General features: G+C 43.6%; 1 protein-coding gene and 2 pseudogenes across 4 annotated transcripts in view; 1 reads left to right on the forward strand and 2 right to left on the reverse strand.

Annotated features, from left to right (window-relative positions):
* Positions 1-23,725, forward strand: part of EXOC2 (exocyst complex component 2) — a 274,269-nt gene that overhangs the window by 98,960 nt on the left and 151,584 nt on the right. For all 4 annotated transcript variants that reach the window (XR_011470289.1, XM_070405830.1, XM_070405831.1 and 1 more), the window contains exons 5-6: positions 16,023-16,136; positions 21,840-21,964. Coding sequence is in view for 3 of the 4 variants with exons in the window: in XM_070405830.1 (XP_070261931.1) it covers positions 16,023-16,136; positions 21,840-21,964 (239 nt within the window). In the remaining variant the exon portion in view is untranslated. The remainder of the gene's footprint in view (positions 1-16,022; positions 16,137-21,839; positions 21,965-23,725) is intronic.
* On the reverse strand, positions 2,823-3,511 carry LOC139001990 (coordinator of PRMT5 and differentiation stimulator-like; annotated as a pseudogene).
* Positions 14,178-14,589, reverse strand: LOC139004406 (activated RNA polymerase II transcriptional coactivator p15 pseudogene; annotated as a pseudogene).

Here is a 23,725-nt window from a genome sequence, read left to right on the forward strand (position 1 = left end):
TTTTAATTATTACTAGAGGCCCAGTGCAGGGGATTCGTGCAATGGTGGGCAGTGTGGCCTGCAGGGATCAACCTACTGTGGGAGCGCCGCTCATCCCAGTCAGCCAAGCGGCTGTGGACCCGCCCTCTGAGCTGCTGCTCCTGCTATGGGAGCATCACTCATCCTGGTCAGCCAAGTGGTGCTCCCACTGTGGGAGTGCACTGACCACCAGGGGGTAGCTCCTGCGTTGAGCGTCTGCCGCCTCATGGTCAGTGTGCGTAATAGCAACTGGTCAACCAGTGGTTGTGGTGTTTCCACCGTTTGGTCGCTGGGCTTTTATTATATAGGATTATTTTTTAATGATTTTAAATATTATAATATTACATGTAATAAACATTAATATCTCAAAAAAAAACTTTAAATAGTATTACCAAAACTGTACTTACATAGTATAATATCACAAAAGTTGTAGGAAATATTAAAAATCTGCAGATAACAGGATTACTTCTATTATATTGTAAAATATTTTTTTTCTCTAGCTCTATTTTTGTTCACCAGTTTATGTTTTCCATTATATACCATAAATGAGCGAGATCATGTGATATTTATCTTTCTCTGACTGGCTTATTTTGTTTAGTATAATGCTCTCCAGTTCCATCAATGCTGTTGCAAATGGTAAGAGTTACTTCTTTTTCACAGCAGCATAGTATTCCATTGTATAGATGTACCAAGTTTTCTAATCCACTCATCTGCTGATGCGCACTTAGTCTGTTTCTAAATCTTAGCTATTGTAAATTGTGCTGCTGTGATCATAGGGGTGCATATAGTCTTTCTGATTGGTGTTTCTGATTTCTTGGGATATATTACTAGAAGTGGGATTACTGGGTCAAATGGGAGTTCCATTTTTAATTATTTGAGGAATCTCCATACTGTTTTCCACAGTGGCTGCACCAGTCTGCACTCCCACTAACAGTGTACGAGGGATCCTTTTTCTCTACATCCTCACCAGCACTTTTGTTTGTTGATGTTAGCCATTCTTACAGGTGTGAGATGGTACCACATTGTCGTTTTGATTTGTATCTCTCAGATGATTAGTGACTTTGAGCATGTTTTCATATGTCTCTTGGCCTTCTGTATGTCTGCTTTCTTTTTTATGCATATACTAGAGGCCCGGTGCATGAAATTCATGCACGGAGGGTCCCTAAGCCTGGCCTGCACCCTCTCCAAGCAAGGACCCCTCAGAGGATATCCTGACTGCCGGCAGTCGGACATCCCTCTCACAATCTGGGACCGCTGGCTCCTAACCACTCGCCTGCCAGCCAGCCTGATCTCCCCTAACCACCTCTGCCTGCTGGCCTGATAACCCTAACTGCTCCCCTGCTGGCCTGATTGCTCCTAACCACCTCTGCCTGCCGACCTGATCGCCCCCTAACTGCTCTCTGGCCAGCCTGATCACCCCCTAGCTGCTCTCCCCTGCCGGCCTGATCGCCCCCTAACTGCCCTCCCTCGCCGGCCTTACCATCCCCTAACTGCTCCCCCATGCCAGCCTGATCGCCCCTAACCACCTCTGCCTCAGCCCCCTCCACCGTGGCTTTGTCAGGAAGGATCTAATTAGAAGATGTCCGGTCTAATTAGCATATTACCATTTTATTAGTATAGACTAGAGGCCTGTGCACGGAATTTGTGTACTCCAGTGGTCCCTCAGCCCGTCCTGCACCCTCCTGCAGTCCAGGAGCCCGCGGGGAGTGGGACTAGGTCAGCAGGCAGACATCCTTAATGCTGCCATGGAGGGGAGAGAGGCTCCCGCACTGCCACTGCACTCGCCAGCCGTGAGCCCCAGCTTCTGGTGGAGCGGGGTTCCCCCTATGGGAGCGCACTGACCACCAGAGGGCAGCTCCTGCATTGAGTGTCTGCCTCCTAGTGGTCAGTGCGCATTATGGCGATCAGAGGTTCTGCCGTTTGGTCAGTTTGCATATTAGCCTTTTATTATACAGTAGATCCTCGGATTACATCGGAGATCTGTTCCTACAGCTCGATGTAACGCGATTTTGTAGGAACCTATCTACAAAAGCACCTACGTCACTCTCATGGAGCACATACACAGCAGTAATGAAGTGAAACAATAAAAAAAGGTTTAAAAGAAAGATAATAATTTCTGACCTTTACTTGTGGTAAATAAATAATAAAAAAAATAAAGCACATATGTACATACGTTGAAATGACGGAACTTTTTTTTTTTTAATAAATGTGATATGGCGATGTAAGCATGAAATGACATACATCGAGTTTGACATAACCTGAGGACTGTCTCTATAGGATACTAGAGGCTTGGTGCACAAAATTCATGCACAGGTAGAGTCCCTAGGCCTGGCTGGCAATCAGGGCCTTCCAACTGCCGGCTGGTGCCTCCCTTTGCTCTGTGCTGCCCCCTGTGGTCAGCGCATGTCATAGCGAGCGATCAAACTCCCGGTCAACCTCCCACAGGGACAATTTGAATGCATATTATCCTTTTATATATATTGATTTCAGAGAGTTAGGGAGAGGGTGAGTGATAGAAACATCAATGGTAAGAGAGAATCATTGGTTGTCCGCCTCCTGCATGTCCCACACTGGGGATAGAGTCCACAACCCAGGCATGTGCCTTGAACCGTGAACTCCTGGTTCATAGGTTGATGCTCAATCACTGAGTCATGTTGGCTGGGCTGTATGTATACTTTTTTTTTTTCTACCTTTAATTATAAAGAACACAACTCCTCCTCCTAATGCAGAAACAAACACACTTCTAAAGAGGTAACACACTCATGAAAACAACAACAGAATGAGGGGGCAGTGGGACCTTATTTAACACCAGTCTGTGTGCCTGGCTCAGTAATCACTGGGAATGTCTCCTCAGATATGACATCTCACCTCAAAGAAAAGAAGAAAGACCTTAATCTTGAAGACCCATGTACTTGGCAGGCAAAAAGCTGTACCCTCAGTCTTCAGCGTCATCGAACTGTCCAGTTTCAAAGACCATCTTGGAATAATGGGGTATCAGTGGAGTTGGATGATGCCAACTGGGGTCATAGATCATATCTCCTTGCGGGGCACAGCACACCCAAGGTTTGACCTCTTGAGAAATGCATCCCTGGATGTCATCAGCATCATACGGATTCCCTTGATCCGCTTTCAACTCCAAGTCCCAGTCCTCATTAAAAAGATCAGCAGCCTGTTCCCTAGGCAGACGGCTGGACACCCCTTCTGGCAGCTCCCAGGTATTCAGTCCCTCATCAGAATCTTCATCCTCCATAGCAAAGCCTTCCTCTTCAGAATGGGTGCCCTCATCACCAGCAGGACCACCATTAGGGATGCTCTGTGCTCCACTGGCTGGTTTATCCGTGGCTGTCTCAGTCTCTCTCTCCCGACCGGAGTGGTCATGCGGGGCAAAGCCAGCCTCAGGGCTGGGGGGCGACTCCTGCGCGCTCCCCAGCGGCAGACCCCGAGGCGGCTACGTGGCCCCCAGCGCCAGGGCCCGGGCGGTCTGAGGGTCCATGCCCGGCGGCCCGTGGCTCCACGCCCTGGACGCCGCGTGGCCACGTGACGAGCCAGCCTGGCTATGAGCCCGAGGATCTGTATGTATACTTTTGAAAAGTGTTTATTTAGGTCCTTTGCCTATTTTTGTATTGGATTGTTTATCTTCCTTTTGTTAAGTTGTATGAGTTCCCTGTACATTTTGGAGATTAAACCCTTATCCGAGATAACATTGGCAAATATGTTCTCCTATGCAGTGGGCTTTTTGTTGTTTTGTTGATAGTTTCTTTTGCTGTGCAGAAGCTTTTTATTTTAATGTACTTCCGTTTGTTTATTTTCTCCTTAGTTTCCATTGTCCTAGGAGGTGTATTGGTAAAGATATTGCTAGGACATATGTCTGAGATTTTGCTGCCTATGGATTCTTCTAAGATTTTTATGGTTTCCCATCTTATGTTTAAGTCCTTTATCCATTTTGAGTTTATTTTTGTGTATGGTATAAGTTGGTGGTCTAGTTTCATTTTTTTTTCATGTATCTGTCCAGTTTCACAGCATCATTTATTGAAGAGACTGGTTTGACTCCATTGTATCGTCTTGCCTCCTTTGTCAAATATGAATTGAGCATCATGGCTTGGGTTGATTTCTGGGTTCTCTGTTCTGTTCTATTGGTCTATATGTCTGTTCTTGTGCCAGTACCAGGGAGTTTTGAGAACAGTGGCTGTATAGTATAGCTTGATATCTGGTATTGTGATCCCTACAACTTTGTTCTTTCTCAGGATTGCTGCTGCCATTTGGTGTCTTTTTTTTATTCCAGATGAATTTTTGGGGACTTTGTTCTAGGTCTGTGAAATATTCTGTTGATATCTTAATGGGAATTGCATTGAATGTATAGATTGCTTTGGGTAGTATGGACATTTTAATTATGTTGATTCTACCCATCCATGAACATGGTATATTCTTCCATTTATTTATGTCTTCCTCTATCTCTTTTTTCAACATCCTATAGTTTTCCAAGTACAGGTCTTTTACATCCTTAGTTAAGTTTATTCCTAAGTATCTTAATTTTTTTTTTTGGTGCTATGGTAAATGGGATTGTTTTTTTTCGTTTCTCTTTCTGTGGGTTCATATTAACACCCATAGATATCTGGTTGTTAATTTTGTATCCTGCTACATTGCCAAATTCATTTATTAAGTCTAATAGTTTTTTGATGGAGACTTTGGGGTTTTCTATGTACAATATCTTGTCATCTGCAAATAATGGAAAGTTTTACTTCTTCTTCTTCTTCAATTTGGATGCCTTTTTTTCCCTCCTCTTGTCTGGTTGCTATGGCTAGCACTTCCAGTACTATATCGAACAGGAGTGGTGAAAGTGGGCATCCCTGTCTTGTTCCTCTTCTTAGGGGAAATGGTTTTAGTTTTTGGCCTTTGAATATGATGTTGGCTGTAGGTTTGTCATATATGGCCTTTATCATGTTTAGTTATGCTCACTCTATTCCCACTTTGCTGAGAGTTTTTATCAAAACTGGGTGTTGGATTTTGTCAAATGCTTTTTCTGCGTCTATTGATACGATCATGTGATTTTTGTCTTTCATTTTGTTTATGTGGTATATCAGATTTATTTATTTGCAAATATTGTGCCAACTTTGCATCCCTGGATAAATCCTACTTGATCATTGTTTCTAATCTTTTTAACATATTGCTGGATGTGATTTGCTAATATTTTGTTGAGGATTTTAGCATCTATGTTCATCAGGAATATTGGCCTGGATATTCTTTCTTTTGAAGTGTCTTTTTTTGTTTTTGTTTTTGAGTTAGGATAATGCTGACTTCATAAAAAGCGTTTGGAAGTGTTCCTCTTGGATATTCTTTTTTTCCCTTTTTTTTTAAAAAATTAAATCTTTATTGTTCAGATTATTACATTGGTTCCTCTTTTTTCCCACCATAACTCCCCTCCGCCCAGTTCCCACCCCACCCTCCGCCCTCACTCCCCACCCACTGTCCTAATCCATAGGTGCACCATTATTGTCCAATCTCTTCCCACACCCCCCACACCCTTGCCCCCCCCAAGAATAGTCAGTCCATTCCCTTTCTATGTCCCTGATTCTATTACAGTCACCAGTTCATACTGTTCATCAGATTATTTATTCACTTGATTTTTAGATTCACTTGTTGATAGATGTGTATTTGTTGTTCATAATTTGTATCTTTACCTTTTTCTTCTTCTTCCTCTTCTTAAAGGATACCTTTCAGCATTTCATATAATACTAGTTTGGTGGTGATGAACTCCTTTAGCTTTTTCTTCTCTGTGAAGCTCTTTATCTGGCCTTCACTTCTGAATGATAGCTTTGCTGGATAAAGTAGTCTTGGTTGTAGGTTCTTGGTATTCATCACTTTGAATATTTCTTGCCACTCCCTTCTGGCCTGCAAAGTTTCTGTTGAGAAATCAGCTGACATTCGTATGGGTACTCCCTTGTAGGTAACTGATTTTCTTTCTCTTGCTGCTTTTAGGATTCTCTCTTTGTCTTTTGCTCTTGGCATTTTAATTATGATGTGTCTTGGTGTGGTCCTCTTTGGATTCCTTTTGTTTGGGGTTCTATGTGCTTCCTGGACTTGTAATTCTATTTCTTTCACCAGGTAGGGGAAGTTTTCTGTCATTATTTCTTCAAATAGGTTTTCAATATCTTGCTCTCTCTCTTCTTCTGGCACCCCTATAATTCGGATGTTGGTACTCTTGAAGCTGTCCCAGAGGCTCCTTACACTATCTTCGTATTTTTGGATTCTTTTTTCATTTTGCTTTTCCAGTTGGGTGTTTTTTGCTTCTTTGTATTTCAAATCTTTGACTTGATTCTTGGGATCCTCTGGTTTGCTGTTGGGAGTCTGTATAATAGTCCTTATTTCAGTCAGCGTATGCTTAATTTCTAGTTGGTCCTTTATCACAACATCGAGGGTTTCACTAGATTTCTTGAAGATCTCACTACATTTATCGGCGGTCTCACCATTCTTCTTGAAGATCTCACTACATTTATCGGCAGTCTCACCAGTCTTTTCGAGGGCCTTATTAAATTTATCAGCGGCTTCTAGATAGTTCTTTAAAGACCTTAAAAGTGTGGTTTTGAACTCTATATCCAGCAGTTTGCTTTCCTCCATTTCTTTCCTTTGTGTCCTGTTTCTTTGTCTCGGCATTTTTTATGCTTCGCTGTTGATAGAGTGCCTTTCTGTGCTAAGTGTCCCAATCACCTGAGGTAGATACTCTTGGTGCACCCCTTTGTGGGCTTCGTGCACAGTCTTGTTGTAATTAAGCCTTGATTGTTGTAGTTATCACTGGGAGGAATTGACCTCCAGGCTAATTGGCTGTGAGAATCAGCTGTGTCTGCAGTGGGAGAACTTCTGTTCTGGAGACACCCCTCTGGGGCTAGACTTGCTTCAATGGGGCTTTGGTGCTCACTGAGTCTGCCCCCTGAGTGTGTCTTTTATGGTTCCACGGAGCTGCAAACTGGATGGTCTCACTCTGACCTCTGGGCTTCCTGGTTCCTGGATCTCTAGGGAGGTGCTAATCTAGCCTTTGCCTGCGGCTATCCAGCAAAAGTCTCCCTGCAGGGCTTGGGCGGGGCGGGTCCCACGGGTTCAACAGGGCGGGGATAGCAGTTATGGCTGCTCTCAGTCTTGCCCTCAGAGGCTCTCCTTCTCAGTGTCCTGGTAATCGCTGCAAGCCCCTTTGAGAGAAAGCTGCCCTAGGGTTCCAACCGATGCCAGACAGTCCCGCTTCTCCCGTATGAGTCTGGGTCCCTAGAGACTCGCCCGGAACTGGAGCTCAGAGCCTGAGACTCCCTCCCGATTAAAAACGACAACCGCGCCCTCAGCCGCCAGCCCACTCCACATGCAGTCTGCACCTCAGTATTTTACTTCTGTACTGCACCTCCTCTGAGTCTCGGTTTGCTTTTCTCTTTTCTTCTAGTTGTAGAATTTCCACTCAGCCAGCCTTCTTGTGGTTCTCGATGATGTCCGTTCCATCTTTTAGTTGTATTTTTAAAGTGGTTGTATGAGGCAGCAATCTCCGGTGTTTACCTATGCCGCCATCTTGGTTTCTCCTCTTGGATATTCTAAAATAGTTTGAGGAGTATAGGTGTTAGTTCTTCTTTGAATGTTTGATAAAACTCCCCTGTGAAACACTCTGGACCTGGGCTTTCGTTTGGTGGGAGTTTTTTGATTACTGCTTCTATTTCATCAGTTGTTTTTGGCCTATTCAGGCTTTTCGATTCTTCCTGATTCAGTTTTGGGAGATTGTATTTCTCTTGGAATTTGTCTATTTCATTCACATTGTCCAGCTTGTTGGCATATAGTTGTTATATTTTCTTACAATCCTTTGTATTTCTGTGGTGTCAGTGGTTACTTCTCCACTTTCATTTCGGATTTTATTTATTTTGGTCCTCTCTCTGTTTCTTAATAAGTCTGGGTAATGGTTCATCAATCTTGTTTATCCTTTAAAAGAACCAGCTCTTCGTTTCATTGATTTTTTTGTATTGTTTTTATAGTCTCTGTTTTTTATTTCTGCTCTAATCTTTTTTTTTTTTTTTTTTTAAATATATTTTATTGATTTTTTTACAGAGAGGAAGGGAGAGGGATAGACAGTTAGAAACATCGATGAGAGAGAGAAACATCGATCAGCTGCCTCCTGCACACCTCCCACCGGGGATGTGCCCGCAACCAAGGTACATGCCCTTGACTGGAATCGAACCCGGGACCCCTCAGTCCGCAGGCCGACGCTCCATCCACTGAGCCAAACCGGTTAGGGCTCTGCTGTAATCTTTATCATTTCCTTCCTTCTAGTTACTTGGGCTTTCCTTGTTTTTCTCATTCTAGTTCTTTAAGTTGTAGGATTAAATAGTTTATTACTGATTTTTCTTGTTTTGTGAGATATGTCTGTAGTGCTATGAACTTACCTCTCAGGACTGCTTTTGCTGTGTCCCAGCGATTTTGGGTGGTTGTGTGTTCCTTTTCATTTTTTTTCCAGAAACTTTTTTATTTTTCTTGATCTTGTTGGTAACCCATTCATTGTTTAATAACATGCTATTTAGCCTCCATATGTTTGAATATTTTAGGGTGTTTTTACTATAGTTGATTTCTAATTTCATTCCACTGTGATCTGAGAAGATGCTTGATATGATTTCAATGTTCTTGAACTTGTAAAGACTTGTTTTGTGTTCTAACATGTGGTCTATCTTTGTAAGCAATCCATGTGCACTTGAGAAGAATGCATATTCTGCTTCGTTGGGGTGAAATGTTCTATAAATTTCACGTAAATCGATCTGATCCAGTGTGTCCTTTAGAGTCTCTGTTTCCTTGTTAAGTTTTTGTTTGGAAGATCTATCTAGTGAAGTAAAATGGCTGTTAAAGTCCCTTTCTGTGACTGTATTGTTGTCAATCTCTCTGATAAAGTCCTCTAGAATTTTTTTGTATATTTAGGTGTTACTATATTGGTGCATATATGTTTACCAGGGTCATATCCTCTTGTTGGATCAATCCCTTTAGAATTATGAAGTGACCTTTGTGATCTCTTGTGATGGCCTTCATTATAAAGTCTATTTTGTGGGATATGAGTATTGCTACTGCAGCTTTTTTTTTGTTTTGCATTTGCATGGAAAATTTTTTCCCATCCCTTCACTCTCAAGCTGTGTGTGTTTTTTGTTTTGAGGTGGGTCTCTTGTAGACAGCATATAGTTAGGTCATATTTATGTATCCATTGAGCTATCCCACACATTTTTATTGGAGAATTTAATCTATTTACATTTTGGGGTATTATTGTTAGGTACTTATTTATTGCCATTTTAATTCTTTATGGCTAGGTTTCTCTCTTTCTTCTTCTCATTACAGCAATCCCTTTGGCATTTCTTTAATGCTGGTTTGGTGGTGATGTACTCTTTATTTGACCATCTATTTTGAATGATAGCCTTGCTGGATATAGTAATCTTGGTCTCTGATCCTTCCCTTCCATTACCTTGAGTATTTCATGCTATTCACTTCTGGCCTGTAGAGTTCCTGATGAGAAATCAGGTGTCAGTATTATGGGAACTCCTTTGTAGGTAACTGTTTTCTTTTCTCTTGCTGCCTTTAGATTCTGTCCTTGTCTTTAATTTTTGGCATTTTAATTATGATGTGTCTAGGCATGGGTCTGTTTGGGTTCTTGTTTGGGGTTCTCTGTGCCTCCAGAACTTATGTGACTTTTTCCTTTACCAGGTTAAGGAAGTTTTCTGCCATTATTTCTTCAAACACCTTCTCTGTTCCTTTCTTCCTTTCTGCCCCTTCTGGCACACCAGCTATTTTAATATTGTTATGTTTCATGTTTTCCCACAGCTCCCTTAAACTGTCCTCCTGTATTTTAATTGTTTTTTTCTTTTTGGTTCTCTGATTGAGTGATATTTTCAACTCTGTCTTCTAATTCAGTGATTTGATCTTCAGCTTCCCCTAATCTTCTGTGTATTTTTTCCAATGTGTTCTTTATTTGTGTTATTTCATTCTTTATCTCAGACTGTTCTTTTTTCATAGTTAGTATATGGTTTTTTTCATACTGTTGAACATCTTTACCATCATTACTCTGAACTTTGCTTTAGATAATTTTCTTATCTCTGCTTCATTTATATCTTCTTCTGGAGAATTTGCTAGTTCTTTCAGTTGGGGATTCTTTGTCTTCTCATTTTGGCTTTCTGTTTGGGTTTGTTACTATGTATTACATAGATCCTCCACACATCTCAATCTCTCATGCAGGACAGTGGTAAAGGCTGATTCTGACTAATTAGGTCAGGCAAAGACTCAAAGCCTCCGGAGACCACCTCTGCCTACAGATTGATAGGATTCCTATTTGAATTGCCTCTCATCCCCCCCAACCTTCCAGGCAATGGTCCTCAGGTGTGGGGAGAGTTTATTTCAACAGAGTGTGGCAGTTGCTTCTGTCTGGAGGCTAATTGTTATTTTTAATCTCTTAAGTGGCCTCAGGACAAGGTCTTTTGCAGTAGGGTGTGTCAACTGTCTTCCCCCCAGGCAAGGCAAATGTCTTTGTGGGAAAGATGTCCTCCACTGCGTGAGGGAATGACTCAGCCCAGGATACTTGGGATGTCTGCCTTCTCAGCTCTGTTCCCTGAGTTCCCCAGTCCTGGCGTTTGTTCTCACAGCTCCACTTCACCTTCCCTCTGCCAGAGCACAGGGTGGGTGGGCTTCACAGGGAATTTTGTACTTTGCTCTTTAAGAGGGTTCCTAAATTTTCAGTTGTTACTCTCTGGCAGACAGCACCCAGCTGCTTTTCACAGCCAGATGCTATTTGGTACCCTCCTTAGTTTTGTTGCTCTCTGCTTGGGGGGAGGGGGGCGGGGGGGGGGCCAGCTTGGGGTTTAGATCCCAGAGTTCTTAGTGGCACCACCCCACACCTGAGATATCTCTTTGGGACTTCAGTTTTTGTCTGTGGTTACCAGGCCAGCCCTTTCCCACCTAAGCCCCTCTTACCAGTTACTGTGTGGTCTCCACTTTTAGTCCTCCGGTGTCAGGCTTCTCTCACATGAGCGTTCTGTTGATTATTCCGGAAGTTTTTCTGTATTTTAGTTGTAATACCAGTTTGTTCCTGGGAGCATGTCCGTGCAGCATCCACTTACAAGCTGTGGTACTTTTAAACAATGAAATACTATGTGGCTCTAAAAGGGAAGGAATTCTTACTTTTGGAACAGCATGGATGGACCTGGATATTATTATGCTAAGGGATATAAGCCAGTCAGAGAAAGACAAAATACCATATGATCTCACTTACATGTGAAATTTAATGAACCAAGACATAGATACATGAGACAGACTGACAGATGTCAGAAGGGAGGGTGTGTGTTTGTGTGTGTTTGGGGGAGGAGGGCACTGGATGAAAGAAGGTGAAGTTATTGGCCAAAGGACGTATATGCATACCCCTTGAACACAGACAACAGTGTGCGGTGATGGCCAGAGGGATGGTGGGAGGGGTTTGGGTGGAGTTGGGCAAAGGAGTGGGTAACTGGGGGACATCTATAATAGTGTCAACAATAAAAATAATGTTAAAAAATAACTGTAATGATGATGTCGCCAGAAAAACATATGTACAACTTTTATAAACATTATATACTGACTGAATACATTTTACTGAAAATATATTTTGAAACCTGATCTGCTCTGAACAAAATGACATATCTTTTTATTGTGCTGTTGGTTTTAAAGTTAAGCTTCCTAATGCATAATAATAAATTTTCAATGGATACTTTGAGAACAAAAAAATAAATAACCCTCTCTCCCCAAACAACAACAAGAAACTAACAAGGAGACACTGGGCTATAAAATAATGTGTCCTATTTCATACCCTGTGAATTGGCTTCCTCAGTGTATGTGGGTGAGGAACACATTTCAATTCAAATAATAAAGTACCAACAAACATGATATGTGCAGGAAAATATAATGCCTTTAAAGTTGCTGAAGCTTCAGGTTTGAGGATGAGAGTGGCATATATAAGTCCTGAGAGATAAGCAGGTTCGGATCATGGAGACACTTTACTACAGAACGTGGACTTCATTCTGCACAGATGAAGGGATAGGGATATAGTTAGGCCTCCTAGCTAATAAGTCCTCACTGGGCAAGGTCTGCCCATGTTACTGTTGCTCTCAGATACAACTATCTGACCTCTAACATGGAGTCTGACTTATAGTGATATTTAATTAGTATTTGAACTAATAAATAAATGAATTTATACGGAATTTGACATAAAAAATATAGGGCCCTAACCGGTTTGGCTCAGTGGATAGAGCATGGGCCTGCGGACTCAAGGGTCCCAGGTTCGATTCCGGTCAAGGGCATGTGCCTTGGTGGCGGGCACATACCCAGTGGGGAGTGTGCAGGAGGCAGCTTATCAATGTTTCTCTCTCATCGATGTTTCTAACTCTCTATCCCTCTCCCTTCCTCTCTGTAAAAAAATCAATAAAATATATTTAAATATATATATATAGGGAAGAGCCCTGGCCAGTGTTGCTCAGTTGGTTGGAGCGTCTTCCCATACACCAAAAGGTGGCAGGTTCAGTTCTGGTCAGGGCACATACTTAGGTTGTGGGTCCCATCCCTGGTTCAGGTGCATAGGGGAGGCAATGGATTGATGTGTCTCTCACATCATGTTTTTCTCTCCCCTCCCTTCCTCTCTAGAATCAATAAAAAAACAAGTCCTCAGGTGAGGATTTTAAAAAAAAATGTAGGGAGGAAAGTGAGCTGCATTATCATAAGCTTTTCTTAAAATTATTTCAGATGTGGACCTGGTGTGCCTTAAAACAGCTTTCATATGTCTTTAAGAAATTTTTAACAAACTGATTTAATGTTATTAAATTTCATTGTGTCCAGATTTTTATTTTTACCCATTAAGGACTGATTCATATTTGTATAGATTTTGTTTTTATTTGTTTGTTTTTAAGCTTTCACAATTTTTATTAAATCCTAGTCTAACTTAAGGATATCTGATTTTATAGACATCATCCTATGGTGAACATGTTTAATAAATGAAAGCAAATCAGACATCAAAGTCATTATTTTCTGCAGACTAAGCAATAAGGTAACTACTACACAGAATGCTATAGGTAATGACATAATGCTTACTTGCTCAGAGTTTTCATACAAGCCATGCATGTTGTTTATCAAACTATATCTTCTAATATTTAATACAGCTTAATTAGTGATTGTAGTTCTCATATAATATTTTAGTTACAAGTACCTTATTAAGATAACTAACATTTGGACAGATTCACTGATTTTCCAGATTAGCATAATATATTTAAGAAAAAGAGCAAAAAGTAAAATGAAAACAGAACATGACAAGTTATTAAGGGAAAATAAGGTCAAGTTAAAAAGGGGAAAGTTGAAGTATCACTGAGGTGGAAATCAAAGCCTAGACATCCTATTTAATAATAGCCAAAAATGGTAATTGACCGTACCTTTGCTACACCTCCCATTGGCTCATCAGCGTGATATGCAAATTAACTGCCAACAAAGATGGCGGTTAATTTGCATATACTGGCTGGGAGCAAAGCAAGCCAGGCGGCCGAAAACAAGCTGGGTGGCGGAGGCAGGAGCAAAACAAGCTGGGCGGCGGAGGGAGGCGGGAACGAAACAACCCAGGCCGGGGGGCAGAGGGAGGCAGGAATGAAACAAGCTGGACATCCCCCGAGTGGTCCCAGACTGTGAGAGGGCACAGGCCGGGCTGAGGGACTCTACACGCCCCCCCCCCCCCCCCCCCCCGTCTCCTAGTGCACAAATTGTTGTGCACCATGCCTCTAGTTTGTTTAGAAGCAAACAGATCAACTCTAAATTTCATAGGTCAAGTTTATCAATTCAATACAGTATAAATCCTTTTGAATGTAAAAGCTAAGTTTAAATTAAAAGGTCTATAAACTGTTAACTTTTGGCCTTAAATAGTACCAATTCTTTTGATCAAAGGAGGCCACAGCAGTAAAGATTGTATTATTTGATTTTATTTTACACTAGATGATGGGCCCAAAGCAATCCCCCTGAATAAAGTTGACAATTAGCTTCACTGAGAACATTTTAAATAATGCACATTAAAACAAATATTCTGACCAATTGTTCTGCAATCCAAATATACAGTAGCTGGGGAAACAATGTTTAAAAAACAAAAGCCAATGTAAAATGACAGATTAAAACAACTGGAACAGTACAGGTTTTCTATGGCTTTGAGTTCCCAGTTTTCTTATTGCATCATCAATGTCAGAAATCTGTTCCTTAAGCTGGCAGGATTTAAATAAATACCTTTTCTTCCTGATTTCATTTCACCTCTGGATCCATCCAATATTCTCTGGTGTCAATTAGGACTTTTCTTTGAAAGTCCCGAACGCTGACGTACCTCATCTTCCCAATCTGAAACATGTTATCTCTGCTACTGCAGTTCTGCTTGGAAGATGGCAGGCCTCTTGAAGTTTCACCAATCTTTTGCTTCTTTACAGTTTTTTCTGAAGTAACTTTTTTTTTCCTCTTTCACTTTTTGTCAACTTCATTCTCAGAATCACTGCCAGAAGAGCCTGAAGAAACAAGTTCCTTTGATTTAGGCATTGCTCCCCTACTGCTACCAAATAGGCCTGTGCTCACTCACTGGCTCTGGATAGATTTTATAAAGTATCAACTTAGTGCTTATGTTATCTTACATTTAATGTTATAGTGCTAATGGAATTTCTACATTTTAATTAATTTCCTATTAAATGTATTCAGAAACCTATATAATAAAAGTCTAATATGCAAATTGTCCCCTTTACCGGGAGTTTGACCGCTCACTATGATGTGCGCTGACCACCAGGGGCAGCCCAGAACATGGCGGGCGTCGGTGACGCGGTGCTGGTAGTGGGCGGCAGTGGAGGTGCTGCTGGCCCCAGTGGGCCCCAAGGAGAGTGGGATTGTGGTGGGATGGTGGAGCAGGTGAGCGGGCGGTGCCAGGCCAAGGCTGGTGCGAGCGGAAGCCCTATCACCCTGCAGATGGCAACCAGCAGTTGGGGGTGGGGCCACCACCTGGCTCCCAGGTGTGGAGGGAGCCAGGCAGTGGTCTAGGCCATGATCTATTGCCCTGCAGATAGCTACCAGTGGCGGTGGTGGGGGGGCGGGGCTGCCGCCCGGCTCCCAAGCACTGAGTGAGCTGGTTGGGGGAGGGGGACAACTGATCACCCCGCAGACTGTGACCAGCGACCAGCAGGCCCTGATCGCCCAATTGGGGCCAGGCCCTAGCTGGGACGGGAAACTGGCGGGGGGTGGGTGGCAGCAACCAGCCTCCTGTGGTGCTCGGGTGGGGGCCTGCAACCTCTCACCAGCATCCTGGGGGTGGGGGTGATGGGGATGGAGGTGCAGTGAGAATGCGGGGTGTCTGCAGAGCTTGCTCTCACTCCCCCTGCTACCCTCCCCTGAGATGCCAGTGCTTGTGTGCCGGGGAAGCCGCCGTGCTCAGGGGACCTGCTCCACATCTGCCCGGCCTCTTCCGGGTGAGCTGGGCCCAGCTGCCAGAACCGCAGGGGACAGTTGGGCTCCCCATGGGTTTGCTCAGGAGCTGGTCTGCGAGGCCAGTCTGGAGAGAGCACACTGCCCACCCGGCTTCCATGTCGCACTGCTGGGTGGCTGAGAGGCCCATGCTGCACCCTGGCCCGCGACGTCTGGCTGCACTCACCACATCTCCACATGGGGTCCCAGGTGCTGCCCAGGGCCCAGAGGTCAGCTGGGACCTGCCCTTCCATCCAGACGCTTGCGCTTCGATCGCCGGCCAGGCCTAGGCACTTCACCCATGCACAAATTTCGTGCACCGGGCCTCTAGTTGATATATAAGAAATCAGCTGAGGTGTAGGAAATATATTTGTGTATACATAAAAATATAGGCTTCATTATGTAAATGAAGAATTATAATGGTTTGTATTCATGTTTGTTATACTAGGTACTCCTGGATATCTGTTACATCTTTGTAAGTAATAGAACTTGAACTATATTGTAAAGTTTTTTTTCTCCCACAGAAGTAAATTTCCCCAGAAGGAATTGGAAATGCTGTTTCCTGGAATGAGTGCTGATTTTACAAGTGAGAATTTTTCAGCTGCCTGGTATCTGATAGAGAACCACTCAACCACCAGGTTAGTGATGTGGAACTGTTGATTGTGAGTTGTTCACTCAGATGCAATGAAGAGGATTATTCAGTGATGTGGGTTTTAGGTCTAGTTCTCTTAGAGCCCTTTAACTTTGGGTGAGCTTGTGGACCTCTCAGGGTACCTATTTTCTTATTTATAAAATGGGATTATTAATTAGAGGGTCCTTATTCCTTACTATTGTGTTGCTTCTATCAGTTTCATTATTTGTGCAACCCATTAAAACTTTGTTGAGTCTCAGCTATGTAATAAAATTGATGTGTCTGAATGTTACTTTTCCCAACTCAACAAAATTTTCAAGTCTTGGTGTAAAGTAGGAAACACACCTTCTTCCCAGATCACAGAGCAAAGGAAGATGACTTGGTTTATCATTTTGCAAAGACTTGGTGTAAAACTAGGCAAAAAAATAGACAAAGTCATATATCTAAATTAAAGTGATCCTTTTTGTTTGCTAATTACATTTTACCCATTTTCTCTACAAGATCAGATTTTTAACTTTTTTTGCAGACTGTTTTAAAACAATGATATTTAGTAAAAATGCTTTAATGAATGTTTTATTGCTTAAAATTTATATTCTTGAAAATTCAACTTGTTAAAATATAACTTAGGGGAAATTCTTAATCTATTAGGAGGAAAACCATTAGTAGAAAACATGAGGAAAAGTTGGTTTATACATAGGATAAATTTGGCCTGATAAATTTTTAAAGTAAATCTTTCATTATAGGAGACTAGAGGCCCGGTGCACAAAATTAGTGCACTTTGGGGGGGTGTCCCTCAACCTGGCCTGCGCCCTCTCACACTCCAGGAGCCTTGGGGATATGTCTGACTGATTGCTTAGGCCAGTGATGGCGAACCTTTTGAGCTCGGCATGTCAGCATTTTGAAAAACCCTAACTTAACTCTGGTGCCGTGTCACATATAGAAATTTTTTTATATTTGCAACCATAGTAAAACAAAGACTTATATTTTTGATATTTATTTTATACATTTAAATGCCATTTAACAAAGAAAAATCAACCAAAAAAATGAGTTCGTGTGTCACCTCTGACAAGCCTGTCATAGGTTCACCATCACTGGCTTAGGCCCACTAAGTTATCAATCGGACATCCTTAGTATTGCCACAGAATCGGGAGAGGTTCCCACCACTGCCACTGTGCTCGCCAGCTATGAACCTGGCTTCTGGCTGAGCGGCAGTCCCCCTGTGGGAGCACACTGACCACCAGGGGGCAGCTCCTGCATGAGTGTCTGTCCCCTGGTGGTCAGTGCGCATCATAGTGACCGGTCATTCCCCCATTCAGTCATTTGCATATTAGCCTTTTTTTATATAGGATATGCTGTAGATGAGGCCCCCTAGAACCATAGGAAATGCAAAAAGTTCACTGTTAACTCATTCTGGAATTGCCCCCACTTAAAATCAAATTGCCCCCCTGTGGGGCGTGTGCTGTACCTTGGGAACCACTGGGCTTGACACTTTTCCTGTCTGAGCTTCATTTCTGAATACATACGCATATACCATGGTAATTGTAATCTCTTCTCCACCTACCTCCCTGGGTTGTCATGAGGAGGTTCTGAGCTAATAAACTTAGAAATGTTTCATCAAGTAAGTGATGTCTAAATGGGAAGGGATTGTTATTTTTAAGCCCACGGGTACCCTCGCAGGAAGCAGGTACTGATTAGGGGAGGAAGGCATGATTGTTTCCTGGGATTGTAGCTATCAAAGCTTTGGAGAGGGTTCCACAGGCCTCGGAGGGGCAGGCTCTTGCCAGTAGCCCTGCAGTGGTGTTCATCCCTGGAAGTGCTGGCCGGGGGGTCGTAGGGGGGCGCTAGTGGGGCAGTGAGGCCAAATGGGGAGTAACTGTCAAACCTCCCTGCTTGGCGCCATTCTTTAAATTGTATGTGGCCGTTTCACAGCTATACGTGCTCAGGGCAGGGCTCCAATCTTCTGGAGTGTGGTGGGGGCTGGGCCAGGGTGGGGCCAGGTGGGCTAGGAGGGCGGGTTTAGCTCTGGCCCCTGGTGAGGTTCAGTGCACTTCCACTGCAGAGACCGTGCTGCTGCTATAGGGGGGATGGGTCTGACCCTGGGGGGCCACTCGGGCCTGCCTCCACCCAGGTCTGGAGTTGTAGGGAGGAGAGGCATGCTCAGCCCCAGCGAGGGGGCCTGGCAGTGGTGGGCCCCAGGTGCCTCGGGGGCGCTGATAGGTCGTCGCTGGCATGCTATTGTTGTGGGCGCCCCTGGTGGGGGTGACGGGGGAAGAGATCAGGAGTCAGAGGTGTGGGCTGTGGCTACTCCCGAGGCTGGGTCTTCTCCCTGTCGGGTCAGCCTCCCCAACCCCCCGGGGGTGCCGGGGCTGGAGTAGGGTGTCCGTGCAGGAGGATTGGAAGAGCTCCCCATGGTTGCTTCCTCTTCCTCCTTTATGGTCCAAGCTTCTGTCAGGTGCTCTCCTCAGACCCCTGGGAACTTGGCTCTGGCCTCGCCACCCATCTGTGGCTCCCTGCCACCCTCGCCCCACTTGGCTTTCCCAGGCTGCCAGCCTGTTAGAAGGCTGCCGGGGCACCCTGCTACGGGCAGCACGATCCTGGGGCAGGGGGTGGGGGTGTGGGGAGCAGCTCCAGTAAAGTTTAGTAAACCCCGGGTCTGCATCGGGATATGGCTGCAGGGCCATGGGGGAGTCTGCCCGGGTGGGACGAAATCACACAAGGCCCCACAGCCCCACCCACCCTGCTGACTGGTCAGCATGTGATGGCATCACGGATAATTTGCATATTCCTCTATTATTAGTATAGATGGTTCTGATTTTATGCCGGGAGCCGGTCCATCCTTGCTGTTTCAAGGGACCTGGCATATATGGCATACTGTTCTTAATATGTTTGCTCACCTTCTTGGTGCTATGTGTTTTAACCAAGGTCACCTGTCCAAGAAAGGTTGTTTCTCCAGGTGGGGATTTTTCCCTGAGGTTAGGGAGGGGATACAACCCCTTAATTAAGTGCCAGGCGGGTAGTTAAGCTACATAATCTTTACTCCCTGGAATGGAGATAAGAAACGCCCTAACCTTTGTAATAGAAATTGACAGGATTAAAATCGGCTGGTATAAATACGGATGTAACAAGACAATAATCATCAGATCCACATCAGATCCACATCAGATCCACATCAGATCCTCATCAGATCCTAACCAGAACCTAGCCAGAACCTAGCCAGAGAACATGGCAAAAGATCCTGGACAGAACCTGGCTACAGAACTTCACTGGAGAACCTAGACAGAACATGGCAGGAGAACCTGGATAGAACCTGGCTGGAGAACCTTGCTACAGAACCTGGTGACTGAACCTGGCTGGAGAATCTGGAGAACCCTGGCTGGAGAACCTAGCAAGAGAACATGGCTACAGAACATGGCAGGAGACCCTGACAAGAGAACCCGACTATGCTGATCAACTGAAGGCTGTCTCCGTGTCATTCCTTTTTCGCCGACTCCGCTGATTTACATGCACTATCATTTAAAAAATAAAAAAGGGGGAATTTGCCGGGAGCCGGTCCATCCTTGCTGTTTTAAGGGACCTGGCGTATATGGCATACTGTTCTTAATATGTTTGCTCCCTTTAGCACTATGTGTTTTAACCAAGGTCACCTCTCCGAGAAAGGTTGTTTCCCCAGGTGGGGATCTTTCCCTGAGGTTAGGGAGGGGATACAACCCCTTAATTAAGTGCCAGGCGGGTAGTTAAGCTACATAATCTTTACTCCCTGGAATGGAGATAAGAAACGCCCTAACCTTTGTAATAGAAATTGACAGGATTAAAATCGGCTGGTATAAATACGGATGTAACTAGACAATAAACATCAGAACCTCATCAGTTCCTAACCAGAGCTCCGACCAGAACTTTGGCTGGAGATCCTGGCTAGAGGTCCTGACTAGGCTGCTGATCAACTGAAGGCTGTCTTCCTGTCATTCCTTCTTCGCCAACTCCGTCCACACCTTTGGGGACCCCTGGACCCGCTGGGATTGGACCCCAGCAATTTTACATTATGGATGTGCTTTTTCTGTTACTATAAGTCAGAATTGACCTTTTTTTTGTTCAGGGCTATCATGGCACTCAATATATTCAAAGTTTTATAGCCTAATTTCTTAGCCCAGGTAGAAATAAAACTTCTGAAATACTGAGGACTACCTATTTTTTTTCTCTGCTTGAGATTTAAAATATTGTGGTCTTTTTAGTTATTTAGAGTGCGTATTGAAAACCTTCCCCAGTTTTTTTTCTGTGATTCCACTGCTAATGACAGGATTGGCTGTTGATGGTAAGGACAACAGTGTGTCCAGTTTGTGTCCGGAATACAGAAATGAACATACAACCTGGCTTGTGTGGCTCAGTGGTTGAATGTTGACCCATGATCCAAGAGGTCATCAGTTCGATTCCTGGTTAGGCCATATGCTTAGGTTGTGGGCTCGATTTCCAGTAAGAGGCATGCAGAGGTGATGCAGGAGGCAGCCAATGGATGATGTAGCTCTCTCATTGATGTTTCTATCTCTTTATCCATCTCACTTTCTCTCTCTAAAAAAAAAAGAGAGAGAAAAAGTCAATAAAAGAAGTGAACTTACAGAGAAGATCCTGCTTTAGAAGGCTTCCAACCACTGCATTATCTAGGCCAGTGGTTGGCAAACTCATTAGTCAACAGAGCCAAATATCAAGAGTACAACGATTGAGATTTCTTTTGAGAGCCAAAATTTTTAAACTTAAACTATATAGGTAGGTACCTTGTTATTAACTTAATTAGGGTACTCCTAAGGCTTAGGAAAAGCCACACTCAAGGGGCAAAAGAGCCGCATGTGGCTCGGGAGCCTCAGTTTGCTGACCATGGATCTAGGCTTTAACACCAGAGAAATGATATTCAGAACCTTTCACCAGGCATATGTATATATGACATACTAGTATATTGGTCACAAAAATACCTGCATGTATATTTCCATCATAAGTATCCTAATATATAAAAAGCCAGGGGTTGTCATGACCGAAATAACCAGACAGACGACCGAACAGCAGGCTGCGTGGGGTGACCAGGATGGCAGGGGGGACAGTTGGGGTGACCAGGCTGGCAGCGGGGGGGAGTTGGGGATGACCAGGTCAGCAGTGGGGGCAGTAAGGGGCGACCAGGCCGGTGGGGGGTCATTTAGGGGCAACCAGGCCAGCAGGGGGGGCAGTTAGGGGTGATCAGGAAGGCGGGGGGGGGGGGGGTGGGCAGTTAGGGGCCATCAGGCAGGCAGGCAGGCAGGTGAGCAGTTAGGAGCCAGTGGTCCTGGATTGTGAGAGGGATGTCCCACTGCCAGTTTAGGCCTGATCCCAGGGATCGGGCCTAAACCGGCAGTCAGACATCCCCCGAGGGGTCCCAGATTGGAGAGGGTGCAGGCTGGGCTGAGGGAAACCCCCCCCCCACTACACGAATTTCATGCACCAGGCCTCTAGTCATATATTTGGATTGACCACTTGAGTGTTACTAGTATTTTTTCTAGCTGCTGTAATTTTGGCATTCACAATTAAAATTTTTAGCTCTAGGTAAAAATTTGAAAGCCTTTGCTTTCATCTGGTAACATATTAGTCTGTATCTTAATGTAGGCTTTAGTATTTTATACTTAATGCATTATCTTACTTCTTTTTTGCTTGTTAGGAGTGTTAAACTTTTGGTTTCTTTATTTCATTTCAGTTTTGAGCAGCTCAAAATGGCAGTCACCAACCTGAAGAGACAGGCTAACAAGAAGAGTGAGGGCAGCCTGGCTTGTGTGAAAGGGGGTCTTAGTACTTTCTTTGAAGCCCAGGATGCTCTTGCAGGTAAGGTGACCCTGAGAGCCATCTGCTGTGGCTTCCACAATAGAAACCTGACACTATGTTTGCAGAGTGTTTACAGGGTGTGACATTCAGTCTGTGTTTATAAAAGTTGAGATATAAAATGTGCCATAAATATTTGTTGCAGACTAGGCTGGAATCTCTTTGAAGGCTTGATACTTTAAATATTTATCTCTGAGGATTTGTAGACCCATGGTACATGTGTGAAATAGGAGACCACTTTGCTTCTCCACAATGCCCAGTGTCCAGGGTGGATAAGAAATTAAATTCCAATGGGTTAAATTCTAGAGTTTTAAAAATCCCTAGCCATCACTATCTTACACATGTGACTAATTCTATAAATATGACCCATTGTGTGTTTGGTTTTGAAAAGACTGATAGTAATATATCCTTTTTAGCCATCATCCCACCAGTACCATACACAATATTTAACTGTTCACCATGCATATCCTCATCTGTATATGTAATGGAAATTGTATTAAATAGAAATAACATAGTTTTAGACATTTTGGGGAAGGATATTAGATAGGTTTTCCCCTCTAAAACTGTCTTTAATAGAAATCAAATTATTATTTATTTAGTGAAAAGTAAAATATATTAATAAAAGTTAGCCCAATTCTTTTAAAAAACAAAGACCCTTAAAACCGGATACCTACATAGCTAAGTATTGACTAGACAAGGTGCCACACCTTCGTTTCAGAAAGACTAAATCTTAAAATTAATTTGTATTCTTAAAGTACAGACATTCTTTTATTGTTTTTAAAGCCCCTTCTTCCTGGGCCAAACATGCATAGTTGACTTCTAACAAGTGGAATGTGCATCTGGTACAGCTCTCTCCTTGCAGGTAGAAGTGAGGTTTTTGATGGGATAAAATGCAAATGCCCAGGATGGAACAGAGAAGTTAGATAGGCTTCTTTAATAAATATTCTGTGCCCCCTATTTTTTTTAAATAAATTTTTATGAATTCATAGAGGAAAGGAGAGAGAGAGAGATAGAAACATCATTAATGAGAGAGAATCATTGATCGGCTGCCTCCTGCTGGGAGCCGGTCCATCCTTGCTGCTTGACACGGTCACTGCAGGGAAGAAACATCTGCACAGCATGTTTCAAGGGACCTGGCGTATATGGCATACTGTTCTTAATATGTTTGCTCCCCTTCTTGGCGCTATGTGTTTTAACCAAGGTCACCTCTCCAAGAAAGGTTGTTTTCCCAGGTAGGGATTTTTCCCTGAAGTCAGGGAGGGAATAAAACCACTTAACTAAGTGCAAGGCGGGTAGCTAATCACTTTAACTTAGAACAATCACGCTTAAGCTACATAATCTGTACTCCCTAGAATGGAGATAAGAAACGCCCTAACCTTTGGAATAGAAATTGATAGGATTAAAATCAACTGGTATAAATACAGATGTAAGAAGACAACAGGACACAGAACCTAGGAACAAGACAACAGAAAACAGAACCTAGTGAGAGATTCTGGCTGAAGAACTGAGAGACAGAATCTAGAGACAGGACTTGGCTGGAGATCCTACACAGAACCTAGAGACAGAACCTAGAGACAGAACCTAGCAAGACAACATGGCAAAAGATCCTGGACAGAACCTGTCTACAGATCTTGGCTGGAGAACCTAGACAGAACATGGCAGGAGAACCTAGAGACAGGACTTGGCTGGAGATCCTGGCTAGAGATCCTGGCTAGGCTGCTGATCAACTGAACGCTGTCATTCCTTCTTTGCTGACTCCGTCCA

The sequence above is a fragment of the Myotis yumanensis genome, unplaced genomic scaffold, assembly GCF_028538775.1.
Source record: "Myotis yumanensis isolate MYYU_CA2020_CCGP unplaced genomic scaffold, mMyoYum1.0.hap1 SCAF_2, whole genome shotgun sequence".
Lineage (NCBI taxonomy): Eukaryota > Metazoa > Chordata > Mammalia > Chiroptera > Vespertilionidae > Myotis > Myotis yumanensis.